The 17,694-nt window shown below is 38.4% G+C and overlaps 1 protein-coding gene across 4 annotated transcripts in view; it reads right to left on the reverse strand.

The window, feature by feature from the left end:
* The window catches only part of SCP2 (sterol carrier protein 2), a 119,207-nt gene that overhangs the window by 12,496 nt on the left and 89,017 nt on the right, over positions 1 to 17,694 (reverse strand). For all 4 annotated transcript variants that reach the window (XM_024986990.2, XM_010803499.4, XM_024986992.1 and 1 more), the window contains 1 exon segment: positions 14,919 to 15,012. In XM_024986990.2, coding sequence (XP_024842758.1) covers positions 14,919 to 15,012 — 94 coding nt within the window.

The following is a 17,694-nucleotide window of genomic DNA, read 5'->3' on the forward strand; positions in this document are numbered from 1 at the left end:
AACGGGCATGACTGAGCGACTCAGCACAGCACAGCTGTTGCTTGATATTTAGGTTAGTCCTAAGTTCTGGCTATTAAAACAACGCTGTAAATAACATTCTTGTATCTAAGTATTTTTATATAAACTCATTTATATAAAGTTAAACTCCAAGAATTCAACTTTGCTAATTAATAACAATAAATTTGAAACAGCATAAGTTTGAATTCTTGCTCTGTCATGTACTTATGTAACCCTGAGCGAGTTAATAAACCTCTCTCATTCTGTCTTCTTTTCTGTGAAACAGAGTTAATAATAGCAGCTATCCTCATAAAGTTGTACAATACTTAAATACCCACAAAACACAGAGTAACTGCTTAATAAATGTTAGTATTTTTTCCCATTATTTCACTCTATGATCTGTCTGCTATTTCTGTGCCAGTATTATAGCTTTATAAATCTACTTTACTCTTTAATATAGTAAATTTCCACGTGTGTGTGTGTTAGTCACTCAGTCGTGTCCAGTTCTTTGCAACCCAATGGACTGCAGCCCACCAGGCTCCTCTGTCCCTGGGATTCTCCAGGCAAGAATACTAGAGTGGGTTGCCATTTCCTTCTCCTGGGGATCTTCCTGACCCAAGGATAGAACCTGGGTCTCCTGCATTGCAGGAGGATTCCTTATTATCTGAGCTATTATAGGGAATCCAAACATTTCCATAATCTTCCAAATATTCTTCACTAATCTTGGATTTTTTTGAACCTTTTTTTTCTTCTAGATGTACATGATAATCATTTATTTAGTTTTTTGCCCCAAAATGCTGTTGGATTTAAACAGGGTTACATAAAATACATGGATCTGTTTGATAGAGAATAATTACCTTATAATATTAAGTCCTCCCATTCACGAATATGTTCTATCTTCAAGTTTTCCTTGATGTCCCTTGGCAATATTCTGTCATTTCCCCCCATATAAGCTTTTGTACATTTCTTGCTAAGTTTATTATTAGTTATTTTATATTGCTCTTGTTAGTAATATGTTTTTCATTATATTTTTACTGAATTATTGAAAATACATAGAAAATATATTGATCTTTTTATATTTATTTTAGAATTGACTACCTTTTGAGTCTTCTTACAATTTCTAATAGCTTTTACTTCCCACTTTTTTTTTTTTTAGCCTTACATCCTGCAATAATTTATATCCAAGATTCTTTCTTTTGGTTAGAAGAACACAATATTTGTTCTTCTAACAAAGATTTCAGTGTTTACTACGCTCAGGCACTGTGCTAACTACCTGAAACACTCAAATAATCATTACTAGATACTCACCTCTGTTTCTATGTAGGCAGAGATACTGACCTAAGTTCTTATTGTGCCTTGCTTTTTATAACAAATTCACTGAGATATAATTCATATACCATAAAATGTATCCTGTTAAAGTAGTTTAGTGGTATTTTAGTATATTCAAAGTTGTGCAACCAACACCAGTATCTAACTTTAAAACATTTTCATCGCCCCCTAAAGAAGCCAACACCCATTAGCAGTCACCCTCTACCTCACCATTCTCTCTTTCCACCAACCCCTGCCAACCACTTATCTACCTTCTGTTTACAGAATTATACAATATATGATCTTTTGTGACTGGCTTCTTTCACTTATCATAATGCTTTTAAGGTTCATCCACGCGGCAGCATGTCTCAGAAATTAATTCCTTTTCATGACCAAGTAACATTCCATTGTATGCAGGCAGCACATTTTGTTTAGCCATTCATCAATTGGCAGCTGTTTCCCCTTTTTAACTATTATCAGTAATACTGCTATGGACATTTGTGTCCAGGTTTTCACATGGACATTGATAGGCTCTAATTCCTCTTAGGTTTACATTTAGAAGTTAAAATTTATGTTATTTTAGGGTGATGTGTAACTTTTTGAGGAACTATCAAACTGTTTTCTAAAGTGGCTGTACCATGTTACATCCTACCAGCAACAAAGGAAGGTTCCAATTTCTGCACATCCTTATCAGCACTTCTGTCTTTTTTATTTTAGTCATCCTAGTGGGTGTGTTGACCTTTTTCCTGGACACAGATAATAAGCCTGAACCTATCTGGAATCAACCACAGGTCTTAGGATTCCAAAGAAGCTATTCTAAAATTATTGAGTCTAGGCCTACTTATTTCAACCTCCATGGAGGCAAATCTCACATGTGAGTGTCCTGAGACCAACTACTAACATTTTCTAGTTAAGTCAAAAAACCAAAATGACTGTCAGATTTTTTTAAAGTGGAGGAGAGAAATTCTCTTATTTTGCTTCCCTTAAAAGATCTCAAATTATTTTTAAGCTAACTCTAGGAAAAATTATTAACAACAATAACAATCTTTGGGCGGCTATAAAGTTTTCAAGTGCTTTTTTTTTTTAATGCTTTTTATATCATTATTTAATTTTCATAAAACCCTGTAAGTAACTGGACAGGTATTAATATTACCTCATTAGGCAGAAACAACTAGGGTTCTAAACGGTTAAGAACCCTTTAGACTATTCTCTATCCTGCTGCCAACTAATCCACCTAATACAAACCCACCTAACACTAACAGAATTATCACTTTCAGATTTGAATTTAGATGGCTCCCCACAGCCCACAGGATAACGCATGTCTTTACATTCATTCTAGAGTCTTCGTAACCGGAAGGTAATGCTCTTACCTTCAGCCCCTTTTTCATCCTCCTCAGGGCTTTTTTGTTCTGACCATTTTTAATGTCATGAACATACGTGCTTCTGTGCCCTTACTTATGCCCTGCCCGAATTCACTCACCTCTTCCTTTTCTCCATTCCTACCCAACTTCACCAAGTCAAGTCCTCAGTTCACATGCTAACTCCTCTGGAAAGGCTTTCTGTCTCTATTGGACACTTTGATAGCCCTTTGCACATAAACCACACGCATGTTTCTTGTCAAAGCCGTTTTCTTTTTTTTCCTAGGAAATTTTTTCCATGTCTGTCTTGCCACTAAACTCTAATGTTCCCTGAGGGGAGGTAACATATGACAAGTAAGTAATACAACCAGAACTCAAATTCAGGTCGGTTTAACTTCAAATTCAATGCTCTTTCTATTTGCTATCATATGGCAAAGGTGGTTACATCAATACTTTCAAACTTTAGCCTATAAAAGTAGTTTCTGTCACCATGCATAAATTGAAAGAAAGTTCAAAGTCTTTTCCACATTCCTTAAAATCTTTTGTCCTTCAAGGTTCTGCGGAGGTAACCTAGAAAAGTAGATTAGTAATGCTGGGGTCTGGGCCACCCAAAGAGCCAGGCCTCCTCTGGAGCCAACGGCCCATGAACAGCTACATCTATGACATCTGCTTGCACAATGCCTCAGGAATAGTTATGGCAGACGCCAAGTTAGAGCAGGAAAACACAGCAAATGTTTAGAAACTACCCCAATACTTAGAAACTCCTTCCACTTCTTTAAGACAGATGTAGATTAACTTTGCATCTGCTGTTACTTTTGAGAACCAACTGATCCTCTTATAAAATCAAATCCTTTAGCCAATAAGACAGTTTCAATTGAAGAGGGAGTGAGAGAGGGTAAGGAAATGGACAAGGAGAGAGTTAAAAGGGTAAAGAAACTACACATCTTTTGTGAAACTGGAGATCACAAATAGTTCTAAGTGCCTTCGGTACTTGAAGAAAAGTAATTCTTTTTGAGTAGCAAAAGGTCAAGGAGTAGGTCCTGTGGTAAACTGAACAGGAACAAAAAATTAAGACAGAATTCAAAGAAGGGCAATAGGGTACTGCTAACAACGACAAAAGTGGAAATAAAATCTCTTGCCAGATTTCTTTTTTCCCAATGAAGAAAATGCATGAATTGACAAAAGATTCCAATACTTTCATTTTCTGGTGTGGCAAACATTTAGAAAAACATTTAGAAAAGTCGTGAGAAGGAGAGAAAAAATAAGGGGACAAGGTTGACACAAGAGAGGTTACAGAGGGAGAAGAATTAAAATGGGAGCAAGAGGCAAACATGTGCAAAGTTAAAAGAACACTGTGAAATAAAAACACCACTGTTAATCCCAATAATGAAGTATTCAATGGCTGACATACAGCCATATCAGATACTCTCTAAACTTTTTTTTTTGACAGAATAATGTTAAAAAATGGGACAACCTGGCAGAAGTTAACTATCCTATGGGCTACTCTGCAGGCAAATATTGGTGTCATTAAAAAATTTTTTTTCAGGCCTTAGCAAGTTCAACTTCATTTTAGTGGATACTTGTAATGAAAGAAATTTCAAAAACAATAAGCAGATATACTTTTCTACTCTTGGGAAAGGTTTTTTTTAAAAAACCAGTCAACAAAGCACTGGAGATAGAGTGAAGAAAAAACAGTCAATCTCATGAACTATCATTGAGTCTGGAAATTAATACCCTCTTTTTGGTGGATAGTCTGGCAATATGTATCATGGCATTAAGTACCTAAAGATGAGTACAAATGGAAATTTATTATAACTTTATTTTTTGCAAGACTTAAATACAACCTAATGTTCATCATAAGAGGCTAGTTAAATAGAGTATGATATTTATAATCAAACATATACTATGGGGTCATTAAAACTCATGGTAAGGGTTTATATTTATGGGTAGGGAACATACTATCAAGAAATAAGAAGCTGGTTATAAAACAACAGGTAGACCAATGCAGGTGTATCCTTGCAAAATGGTGGCAGAACAGGTCTGCAAGCTGCTGGGCCAGTGCCTGCCTGCTGGAAACAGTCAACCCTGGCCCTCTCTACCTCAAGAAGACTGATGATCGTTACAAAAATTCTAGAAATGTAGGGTATTTTGTCAAGACATGTCATTCATATTAGCTATTTAGTGCAATCACACCCACAGCACAATCACCTTAAGATGTTAAGAAATTCTTTGTGTTACAATAAGGGAGTTTCGAGATATGCACAATGTCTGTTTTCACACTGTGCCTCTAACATGAGTGAACTGCACACCTTAAATATTTTGAATCTTTTTATTTGAGCCCACTGGTCAGTTTCACAGATGTGTAAAATTAAAATCAATTATGAAATTCCAAGATGTCTTTAATGAAACAATGAAGTAAATGTCTAATTTTACCCAAGGGAACAACTCTCTTTTTGGAGAAAGAGTTACTATTAGGTTGCTTTAGTGTGACTATTATCTATCAAGAACTAATTACTGTACATAAACAGAGGTCCGCATATAACAAATTTAAAAATTCAGCATGTACTGTATGATCCTAGTTGTGTAAAACTGTTTATTCAGATACACAGAGAGATGTCTGAAAGAATATCAACCACCGTTAATACTTTAGGGAGCGCTCAGTAATGGCATTTCAGGAGATTTAAAATTTTTCTTGGAGGAGCTAAGATGGCGGAGGAATATGACGGGGAGAACACTTTTTCCCCCCACAAATTCATCAAAAGAACATTTAAACGCCAAGTAAATTCCACAAAACAACTTGTGAATGCCGGCAGAGGACATCAGGCACCCAGAAAAGCAACCCATTGTCTTTGAAAGGAGGTAGGAAAAAATATAAAAGACAAAAAAAGAGACAAAAGAGGGAGGGACGGAGCTCCGTCTGGGAAGGGAGTCTTAAAAAGAGAGAAGTTTCCAAACACCAGGAAACATTCTCACTGCCGAGTCTGTGCCGAGCCTTGGAAGCACAGAGGGCAACATAACAGGGAGGAAAAATAAATAAACAATTAAAACCCCCAGATTACGAGCCCTACGTTAACTCCCCCAGCGGAGAAGCAGCGCAGATGCCTGCATCTGCCATTAGCAAGCGGGGGCTGGGCAGGGAAGCACAGCGCGGGCTGCATTGCTTAGAGTAAGGATCTGGCCTGAATACCCTGAGCACTACCTGAGGGAAATAATTTGGGCTAGCAAACCAGACTGTGGGATATCTACCATGCGAAAAGCCAGCCCTAACCTAAGACACTGCCAGGCCCGCACACGGAACAAGGACTGTACAGAGATAGCTGGCTGCAGACCATCCCCCTCCGGTGACAGGCAGCCAGAGCCGGAAGGGGGCAATCGCAGCCCCAGAGAGACATTATCTACAAAACTGTAAGCAGGCTTCTTTGCTAACTAAAAGTTCTTGGGGTTCTGGACAGTCAACATCCGCCTGCAAAGGTGTGCCAGTTGTACACCCAGATAACCGAGCAGCGGGGAGGCAATAAGTTGCAGCAACCGTGCTCGCCAAACACTTCATCATTGAAAGACAAGTATATGTCTTGTCTTTCTTCTCTGAGCTGCTCGGACCTAGGAAGGGCACAAAACGCAGGCCCAACCAAATCTGTGCCTCTGAGGACTACCCGAGTGCCTGAACCTGAGCAGCTTAGACCTGGGAGGTTCAAGCAGCCCAGGGCTGGCCGCGGATGGTTCCTGGCGGAGCAATCTAGAGCCTGAGCAGTGTGGGCAGGGAGTCTACACGCACCGTGAGTGGGGACAGGCCCAGTGTGGCTGAGGCACTGCGCACATGCCAGTCTTATTTATTTGCAGCGTCCCTCCCTCCCCATGGAGAAGGCAATGGCACTCCACTCCAGTACTTTTGCCTGGAAAATCCCATGGATGGAGGGGCCTGGTAGGCTGCAGTCCATGGGGTCACCAAGAGTCCGACACAACTGAGCAACTTCACTTTCATGCATTGGAGAAGGAAATGGCAACCCACTCCAGTGTTCTTGCCTGGAGAATCCCAGGGACGGGGGAACCTGGTGGGCTGCCTATGGGGTCACACAGAGTCGGACACGACTGAAGTGACTTAGCAGCAGTAGCAGTCCCTCCCCACAGCACGACTGAACAAGTGAGCCTTAAAAAAAAAAAAAAAAAAAAGGTGTCCACCACCACCCCCTTTGTATCAGGGCGGAAATCAGACACTGAAGAGACAAGCAAACAGAAGAAGCTATAACAGAGGGAACCACTTTGGAAGCGACAGGCAATAGATTAAAACCCCGTGGTTAGTACCAACTACATAGGAAGGGGTCTATAGATCTTGAGAAATATAAGCCGGAACAAGGAACTAGCCGAAAATGAACTGAACCCACAATACCCACAACAACATCAGAGAAAGTCCTATATATATTTTTTCTATTTTTACGATCATTCTTTCTTTCTTTTTTTTAAATTAAAAAAAATTTTTAAGTCCTCTATTACTCCTTTAATTTTCACTTTTATAACCTACTATTACTTTGCAAAAAAAAAAAAGACCCTTTTTTTTAAAAAAAGCAAACTTCATATATATATTTTTTATAACTTTTGTGACCTTGTTTTTTTTTTTTTTTTTCTTCTTTTCTTTAACATTGTATTTTTGAAATTCCAAACTGTGCTCTAGATTTTTAATTTTAGCTTTTTGGTATTTGTTATCAATTTTGTACCTATATTTTTTTTTATAACTTTTGTGACTTTTTCTTTTCTCTCTTTCTTTCTCTTCATCTTTTCTTTAACATTGTATTCCTGAAATTCCAAATTCTACTCCAGATTTTTAATTTATGCTTTTTGGTATTTGTTATCAATTTTGTACCTATATCTTCTTTATAATTTTTGTGACTTTGTTTTTGTTTTTCTCTCTTTTCCTTCTTCTTTTCTTTAACATTGTATTTTTGAAATTCCAAACTCTACTCTAGATTTTTTAACTTTTGCTTTTTGGTATTAGTTATCAATTTTGTACCTATATTTTCTTTATAATTTTTGTGACTTTTTTTTTTTCTTTTTCTCTCTTTCTTTTCCTTCTTCTTTTCTTTAACATTGTATTTTTGAAATTCCAAACTCTACTCTAGATTTTTAATTTTTGCTTTTAGGAATTCGTTATCAATTTTGTACCTTTAAGAACCCAATCTTCAGTACCCATTTTTTACTAGGGAGCGAGATTACTGGCTTGACTGCTCTCTCCCCCTTCAGACTGTCCTTTTTTCCACCAGGTCGCCTGTGTCTCCTCCCTAACCCTTCTCTACTCTACCCAACTCTGTGAATTTCTGTGTGTTCCAGATGGTGGAGAACACTTAGGGAACTGATTACTGGCTGGATCTGTCTCTCTCCTTTTCATTCCCTCCTTTTATCCTCCTGGCCACTTCTGTCTCCTTCCTCCCTCTTCTCTTCTCTGTATAACTCCGTGAACATCTCTGAGCAGTCCAGTTGTGGAGTGCACATAAGGAAGTGATTACTGGTTAGCCTGCTCTCTCCTCTATTGATTCCACCTCATCTCATTTGGGTCACTCCAACTCCCTCCTCCCTCTTCTCTTCTCCATGTAATGCTGTGAACCTTTCTGGGTGACCCTCATGGTGGAGAAACTTTTCATCTTTAACCTAGATGTTTTATCAATGGTGCTGTATAGAAGAAGAAGTTTTGAGACTACTGTAAAAATAAGACCGATAACTGGAAGCAGGAGGCTTAAGTCCCAACCCTGACTCCAGGGAACATTAATTGACAGGAGCTCATCAAATGCCTCCATACCTACACTGAAACCAAGCACCACACAAGGGCCAACAAGTTCCAGGGCAAGACATACCAAGCAAATTCTCCAGCAACACAGGAATACAGCCCTGAGCTCCAATATACAGGCTGCCCAAAGTCACCCCAAAACCATAGACATCTCATAACTCATTACTGGACACTTCATTGTACTCCAGAGAGAAGAAATCCAGCTCCACCCACCAGAACACCGACACAAGCTTCCCTAACCAAGAAACCTTGACAAGCCACCTATACAAAACCACACACAGTGAGGAAACGCCACAATAAAGAGAACTCCACAAACTGCCAGAATACAGAAAGGGTACCCCAAACTCAGCAATTTAAACAAGATGAAGAGACAGAGGAATACCCAGCAGGTAAAGGAACAGGATAAATGCCCACCAAACCAAACTAAAGAGGAAGAGATAGGGAATCTACCTGAGAAAGAATTCCGAATAATGATAGTCAAATTGATCCAAAATCTTGAAATCAAAATGGAATCACAGATAAATAGCCTGGAGACAAGGATTGAGAAAATGCAAGAAAGGTTTAACAAGGACCTAGAAGAAATAAAAAAGAGTCAATATACAATGAATAATGCAATAAATGAGATCAAAAACACTCTGGAGGCAACAAATAGTAGAATAACAGAGGCAGAAGATAGGATTAGTGAATTAGAAGATAGAATGGTAGAAATAAATGAATCAGAGAGGAAAAAAGAAAAACGAATTAAAAGAAATGAGGACAATCTCAGAGACCTCCAGGACAATATTAAATGCTACAACATTCGAATCATAGGGGTCCCAGAAGAAGAAGACAAAAAGAAAGACCACGAGAAAGTACTTGAGGAGATAATAGTTGAAAACTTCCCTAAAATGGGGAAGGAAATAATCACCCAAGTCCAAGAAACCCAGAGAGTCCCAAACAGGATAAACCCAAGGCGAAACACCCCAAGACACATATTAATCAAATTAACAAAGATCAAACACAAAGAACAAATATTAAAAGCAGCAAGGGAAAAACAACAAATAACACACAAGGGAATTTCCATAAGGATAACAGCTGATCTTTCAATAGAAACTCTCCAAGCCAGGAGGGAATGGCAAGACATATTTAAAGTGATGAAAGAAAATAACCTACAGCCCAGATTATTGTACCCAGCAAGGATCTCATTCAAATATGAAGGGGAAATCAAAAGCTTCACAGACAAGCAAAAGCTGAGAGAATTCAGCACCACCAAACCAGCTCTCCAACCAATACTAAAGGATACTTCTCTAGACAGGAAACACAAAAAGAGTGTATAAATTCGAACCCAAAACAATAAAGTAAATGGCAACGGGATCATACTTATCAGTAATTACCTTAAACGTAAATGGGTTGAATGCCCCAACCAAAAGACAAAGACTGGCTGAATAGATAAAAAAACAAGACCACTACATATGTTGTTTACAAGAGACCCATCTCAAAACAGGGGACACATACAGACTGAAAGTGAAGGCCTGGAAAAAGATTTTCCATGCAAATAGGGACCAAAAGAAAGCAGGAGTAGCAATACTCATATCAGATAAAACAGACTTTAAAACAAAGGCTGTGAAAAGAGACAAAGAAGGTCACCACATAATGATCAAAGGATCAATCCAAGAAGAAGATATAACAATTATAAATATATATGCACCCAACATAGGAGCACCACAATATGTAAGACAAATACTAATAAGTATGAAAGGGGAAATTAACAATAACACAATAATAGTGGGAGACTTTAATACCCCATTCACACCTATGGATAGATCAACTAAACAGAAAATTAACAAGGAAACACAAATTTTAAACGATACAATAGACCAGTTAGACCTAATTGATATCTATAGGACATTTCATCCCAAAACAATGAATTTCACCTTTTTCTCAAGCGCACACGGAACCTTCTCCAGGATAGATCACATCCTGGGCCATAAATCTAGCCTTGGTATATTCATAAAAATTGAAATCATTCCAAGCATCTTTTCTGACCACAATGCAGTAAGATTGGATCTCAATTACAGGAGAAAAACTATTAAAAATTCCAACATATGGAGGCTGAACAACACGCTGCTGAATAACCAACAAATCACAGAAGAAATCAAAAAAGAAATCAAAATTTGCATAGAAATGAATGAAAATGAAAACACAACAACCCAAAACCTGTGGGACACTGTAAAAGCAGTCCTAAGGGGAAAGTTCATAGCAATACAGGCATACCTCAAGAAACAAGAAAAAAGTCAAATGAATAATCTAACTGTACACCTAAAGCAACTAGAAAAGGAAGAAATGAAGAACCCCAGGGTTAGTAGAAGGAAAGAAATCTTAAAAATTAGGGCAGAAATAAATGCAAAAGAAACAAAAGAGACCATAGCAAAAATCAACAAAGCCAAAAGCTGGTTCTTTGAAAGGATAAATAAAATTGACAAACCATTAGCCAGACTCATCAAGAAACAAAGGGAGAAAATCAAATCAATAAAATTAGAAATGAAAATGGAGAGATCACAACAGACAACACAGAAATACAAAGGATCATAAGAGACTACTATCAGCAATTATATGCCAATAAAATGGACAACTTGGAAGAAATGGACAAATTCTTAGAAAAGTACAACTTTCCAAAACTGGACCAGGAAGAAATAGAAAATCTTAACAGACCCATCACAAGCACGGAAATTGAAACTGTAATCAAAAAATCTTCCAGCAAACAAAAGCCCAGGTCCAGACGGCTTCACAGCTGAATTCTACCGAAAATTTACAGAATAGCTAACACCTATCCTACTCAAACTCTTCCAGAAAATTGCAGAGGAATGTAAACTTCCAAACTCATTCTATGAGGCCATCATCACCCTAATACCAAAACCTGACAAAGATGCCACAAAAAAAGAAAACTACAGGCCAATATCACTGATGAACATAGATGCAAAAATCCTTAACAAAATTCTAGCAATCAGAATCCAACAACACATTAAAAAGATCATACACCATGACCAAGTGGGCTTTATCCCAGGGATGCGAGGATTCTTCAATATCCGCAAATCAATCAATGTAATACACCACATTAACAAATTGAAAAACAAAAACCATATGATTATGTCAATAGACGCAGAGAAAGCCTTTGACAAAATTCAACATCCATTTATGATAAAAACTCTCCAGAAAGCAGGAATAGAAGGAACATACCTCAACTTATAATAAAAGCTATATATGACAAACCCACAGCAAACATTATCCTCAATGGTGAAAAATTGAAAGCATTTCTCCTAAAGTCAGTGAGAGAGTCAGTTCCTAGGCAGGTTGATAGGAAGTCTAGGGGTCCCCAAGGAGAGAGGGGTCTGGAATTCTCAAGGAGGAAAAAAGGACAAACTTTTTTTCTTTCTCCACATTCCTTAGGATTATATACCAATAATGTATCCTGCCTAAGGACAGTCTTTGGATTCAACCTTCTGTTATTTTAAAATGTTAATTATGGGAGTATACCTGGTCTTTACAAGGATGTATCTTGCCTGAGGACAGTGTTATCTTAAAATGTAAATTATGGGAGTAGGTCGGAGGAGGTCTTTACAACCTCCAGACATTCTTTGGATTATATAACCTCATTGTTAACACCAGCAAGCGGGTACTCTTTCTGCCCCCTTCTGATGCCTATGTCAGAAGCTTTCTCTATCTCCTTTATACTTTAATAAACCTTTATTACACAAAAGCTCCGAGTGATCAAGCCTCGTCTCTGGCCCCGGATTGAATTCTTCTCCTCCGGGGGCCAAGAATCCCAGTGTATTCGTGTGATTCAACAACAACCTTTCAGTCAGGAACAAGACAAGGGTGCCCACTTTCACCATTACTATTCAACATAGTTTTGGAAGTTTTGGCCACAGCAATCAGAGCAGAAAAAGAAATAAAAGGAATCCAAACTGGAAAAGAAGAAGTAAAACTCTCATTGTTTGCAGATGACATGATCCTCTACATAGAAAACCCTAAAGACTCTACAAGAAAATTACTAGAACTAATCAATGAATATAGTAAAGTTGCAGGATATAAAATCAACACACAGAAATCCCTTGCATTCCTATACACTAATAATGAGAAAATAGAGAAATTAAGGAAACAATTCCATTCACCATTGCAACAAAAAGAATAAAATACTTAGGAATATATCTACCTAAAGAAACTAAAGACCTATATATAGAAAACTATAAAACACTGGTGAAAGAAATCAAAGAGGACAATAACAGATGGAGAAATATATCATGTTCATGGATCGGAAGAATCAATATAGTGAAAATGAGCATACTACCCAAAGCAATTTATAGATTCAATGCAATCCCTATCAAGCTACCAACAGTATTCTTCACCGAGCTAGAACAAATAATTTCACAATTTGTATGGAAATACAAAAAACCTCGAGTAGCCAAAGCTATCTTGAGAAAGAAGAATGGAACTGGAGGAATCAACCTGCCTGACTTCAGGCTCTACTACAAAGCCACAGTCATCAAGACAGTATGGTACTGGCACAAAGACAGAAATATAGATCAATGGAACAAAATAGAAAGCCCAGAGATAAATCCACACACATATGGACACCTTATCTTTGACAAAGGAGGCAAGAATATACAATGGATTAAAGACAATCTCTTTAACAAGTGGTGCTGGGAAAACTGGTCAACCACTTGTAAAAGAATGAAACTAGAACACTTTCTAACACCATACACAAAAATAAACTCAAAATAGATTAAAGATCTAAACATAAGACCAGAAACTATAAAACTCCTAGAGGAGAACATAGGCAAAACACTCTCTGACAAACATCACAGCAGGATCCTCTAAGACCCACCTCCCAGAATATTGGAAATAAAAGCAAAAATAAACAAATGGGACCTAATTAAACTTAAAAGCTTCTGCACATCAAAGGAAACTATAAGCAAGGTGAAAAGACAGCCTTCAGAATGGGAGAAAATAATAGCAAGTGAAGCAACAGACAAACAACTCATCTCAAAAATATACAAACAACTCCTACAGCTCAATTCCAGAAAAATAAATGACCCAATCAAAAAATGGGCCAAAGAACTAAACAGACATTTCTCCAAAGAAGACATACAGATGGCTAACAGACACATGAAAAGATGCTCAACATCACTCATTATCAGAGAAATGCAAATAAAAACCACTATGAGGTACCATTTCACACCAGTCAGAATGGCTGCGATCCAAAAGTCTACAAGCAATAAATGCTGGAAAGGGTGTGGAGAAAAGGGAACCCTCTTACACTGTTGGTGGGAATGCAAACTAGTACAGCCACTATGGAGAACAGTGTGGAGATTCCTTAAAAAACTGGAACTAGAACTGCCTTATGATCCAGCAATCCCACTACTGGGCATACACACTGAGGAAACCAGAATTGAAAGAGACACATGTACCCCATTGTTCATCGCAGCACTGTTTATAATAGCCAGGACATGGAAGCAACCTAGATGTCCATCAGCAGATGAATGGATAAGAAAGCTGTGGCACATATACACAATGGAGTATTACTCAGCCATTAAAAAGAATACATTTGAATCAGTCCAAATGAGGTGGATGAAACTGGAGCCTATTATACAGAGTGAAGTAAGCCAGAAAGAAAAACACCAATACAGTATACTAACACATATATATGGAATTTAGAAAGATGGTAACAATAACCCTGTATACGAGACAGCAAAAGAGACACTGATGTATAGAACAGTCTTTTGGACTCTGTGGGAGAGGGAGAGGGTGGAATGATTTGGGAGAATGGCATTGAAATACGTATAATATCATATATGAAACGAGTCGCCAGTCCAGGTTCGATGCACTATACTGGATGCTTGGGGCTGGTGCACTGGGACGACCCAGAGAGATAGTATGGGGAGGGAGGAGGGAGGAGGGTTCAGGATGGGAAACACATGTATACCTGTGGCAGATTCATTTTGATATATGGCAAAACCAATACAATATTGTAAAGTTAAATAAAATTAAATTAAAAAAATTTTTTTGTATGTTTCTGTATAATTCTCTTGATGAGCTCATTTTTACAACAAGAAAAACAGATCTGAAAACTCTGAAAAACTCAAACGCAAAAAAATTCTTTTTAAAAGGACTTTTAATATTAGATGCTTTTAAGGCTCCTTTAAATATTATTCTTTTGAATGATTCTAAGTAAGATCTTTTTAATCCAAAAGGAAATTAGACCAAAACAGATTTTAATCCCTTTATATAACTCAAATCTGGAGATTTACTATCTCTGAATGCACTTTTACCAGAATTACAAGGAAGCCATAACAGACACTGAGAAATCTAAGATACACTCAGTACTTGACAATATGCTATAAATTTTCAACGTATACCACTTCATGGCAACACCCGAAATCTGTATCCACTTCCACTAGCCCACGGTCCTCCTGGTAGTATTTTACATAAATTGTACTTACGTCTTCAAGCTTCTTCTCAATCTCCTTAAAGACAAGATTTGCCTTAAATCCATCAACTGAAGAGCTGGTTGGAGCAGCCTCAATTTGATGAGTTCTAGAAGAATTGAGGAAAATAATAGATTTCAATCCATGGAGCCCCATAGGTACTAGGTACTGGGTTTTTTTTTTTTTCAACATTTATATAGTAAATGCTGTATAAATGTAGTAATTTTCAAAAACTCTAAGAGAGATGTTCGGACTTTCACCCAAAGGAAATTGTTTTTAGGGCAATTAAAACAATTAAACTTTTATTCTCATTTTTCAACAAATACTGATTGCTCACCAGGTAGTAGGCGCCGTCCTGAAAAAAAGGTAAACCAATGAACCTATCCTCATGAAGCTTTTATGCCAGTGGGGGAGACAATGAACATGCAAAAAAATAAAGAATATAGTTACTATGAAGAAAATAAGGCAAGTTAAGAGGATATAATGAAAGTATATTTATGTGTGTTGGGTGGCTTCTTCCTCTCTGGGGAGGTGATATTTAAATTAGGTCTTAAATTTTGTAAATGAGCCTGCCATGTAAAGAAAAGGCAGAGGAACCAGAGATCAAATTGCCAACATCTGCTGGATCATGGAAAAAGCAAGAGAGTTCCAGAAAAACATCTATTTCTGCTTTATTGACTATGCCAAAGTCTTTGACAGTGTGGATCACAATGAACCGTGGGAAATTCTGAAAGAGATGGGAATACCAGACCACCTGAGCTGCCTTTTGAGAAACCTGTATGCAGGTCAAGAAGCAACAGTTAGAACTGGGCATGGAACAACAGACTGGTTCCAAATAGGAAAAGGAGTACGTCAAGGCTGTATATTGTCACCCTGCTTATTTAACTTACATGCAGAGAACATCATAAGAAACGCTGGACTGGAAGAGGCACAAGCTGGAATCAAGATTGCCAGGAGAAATATCAATAACCTCAGATATGCAGATGACACCACCCTTATGGCAGAAAGTGAAGAGGAACTAAAAAGCCTCTTGATGAAAGTGAAAGAGGAGAGTGAAAAAGTTGGCTCAAAGCTCAGCATTCAGAAAACTAAGATCATGGCATCTGGTCCCACCACTTCATGGGAAATAGATGGGGAAACAGTAGAAACAGTGTCAGATTTTACTTTTCTGGGCTCCAAAATCACTGCAGATGGTGACTAGAGCCATGAAATTAAAAGACACTTACTCCTTGGAAGGAAAGTTATGACCAACCTAGATAGCATATTCAAAAACAGAGACATCACTTTGCCAATAAAGGTCCGTCTAGTCAAGGCTATGGTTTTTCTTGTGGTCATGTATGGATGTGAGAGTTGGACTGTGAAGAAAGCTGAGCACCGAAGAACTGATGCTTTTGAATTGTGGTGTTGGAAAAGACTCTTGAGAGTCCCTTGGACTGCAAGGGGATCCAACCGGTCCATTCTAAAGGAGATCAGTCTTGGGTGTTCATTGGAAGGAACAATGCTAAAGCTGAAACTCCAGTACTTTGGCCACCTCATGCGAAGAGCTGACTCATTGGAAAAGACCCTGATGCTGGGAGGGATTAGGGGCAGGAGGAGAGGGGGACAACAGAGGATATGATGGCTGGATGGCATCACTGACTCAATGGACATGAGTTTGAGTGAACTCCAGGAATTGGTGATGGACAGGGAGGCCTGGTGTGCTGTGATTTATGGGGTCGCAAAGAGTCGGACACAACTGAGCGACTGAACTGAACTGAACTGAACTGATGTAAAGATTTAGGCAGGAAAGTCAGTTCTACATTTTCAGTGTGAAGAATGGGATACAGAAACTAGCTTGGCAGTTAAAGGAAGTATAAGAAGGCCAGCATGGCTGGAGCAGGGCAGAGGAGAAGGATCTAAGGTCACAGTAACACAGGGCAAGATAACAAGGGGCTTTATACATCATAGTTCAGAGTGCGGGTTTTATTTTAAGTACTGTGAGAAGAACTGTAGGGTATATATAACCTGGAGAGTAGCACAATCCAATTTACATGTCTAAAAAAATAAATCTGACTGCCACCTGGAAAATGGACTATAAAAGGGCAAGTGGGAGGCAGGAAGACCAATTTAGAGGCTACAAATCCCCAGGCAAGAGACGATGGTGATTAAACAGGGTATAAGAAGAGTAAGCAGAGGCTGGACTGAAAATTTATTTTTTAGCTATAAGACATGAATTTAACAACATCTGCCTATTGGTTGTTTGTTACTTAGGGAACAACTACAGATAAATGACCTGATATGGCAGAAGGAACATAGTCCCTACAGGTACAAAGGCCTGGGTTAGAATCCCAAGGCTCCTCCATTCGGTAGCCATATGATGCTGAGCGAGCTACTTCATCTCTGTACAACCTCTTGTGGGGAGGCAGGCAAGAAGGTAGTCAGTGCCAATGACTTTGCAGAATTAAATGGAATCCTGTGCAGAAGGTAACTTGCAGAGATACTGGCCCATGGTTAAAAAATGAGAGCCGCAACGATTACAGGCTGCAGAGGCTCAAGTGTTAGAGGCCGAAGTAAACTCAAAGACCTGTGGAAGATGAGGGAGCCTTAGGATTTTAACTCCTCTGAAATGACACAAGCATGCTGGTTGTGGTTGGGCTGGGACAAGTAAACACAAGAAATATATACCTGAAGGAGTCAAAGAGTGTAGCAGCTTCTCAGTAAGCAAAGCCTTTCATTTCTCTATCCTCTCTCCTTCCTTCTCTCTTTCTCTCTCCCCACTGATCCCACCCATTTCTCCCTCCTCTTCCCTTCT

Source organism: Bos taurus, chromosome 3 (assembly GCF_002263795.3).
Source record: "Bos taurus isolate L1 Dominette 01449 registration number 42190680 breed Hereford chromosome 3, ARS-UCD2.0, whole genome shotgun sequence".
NCBI lineage: Eukaryota > Metazoa > Chordata > Mammalia > Artiodactyla > Bovidae > Bos > Bos taurus.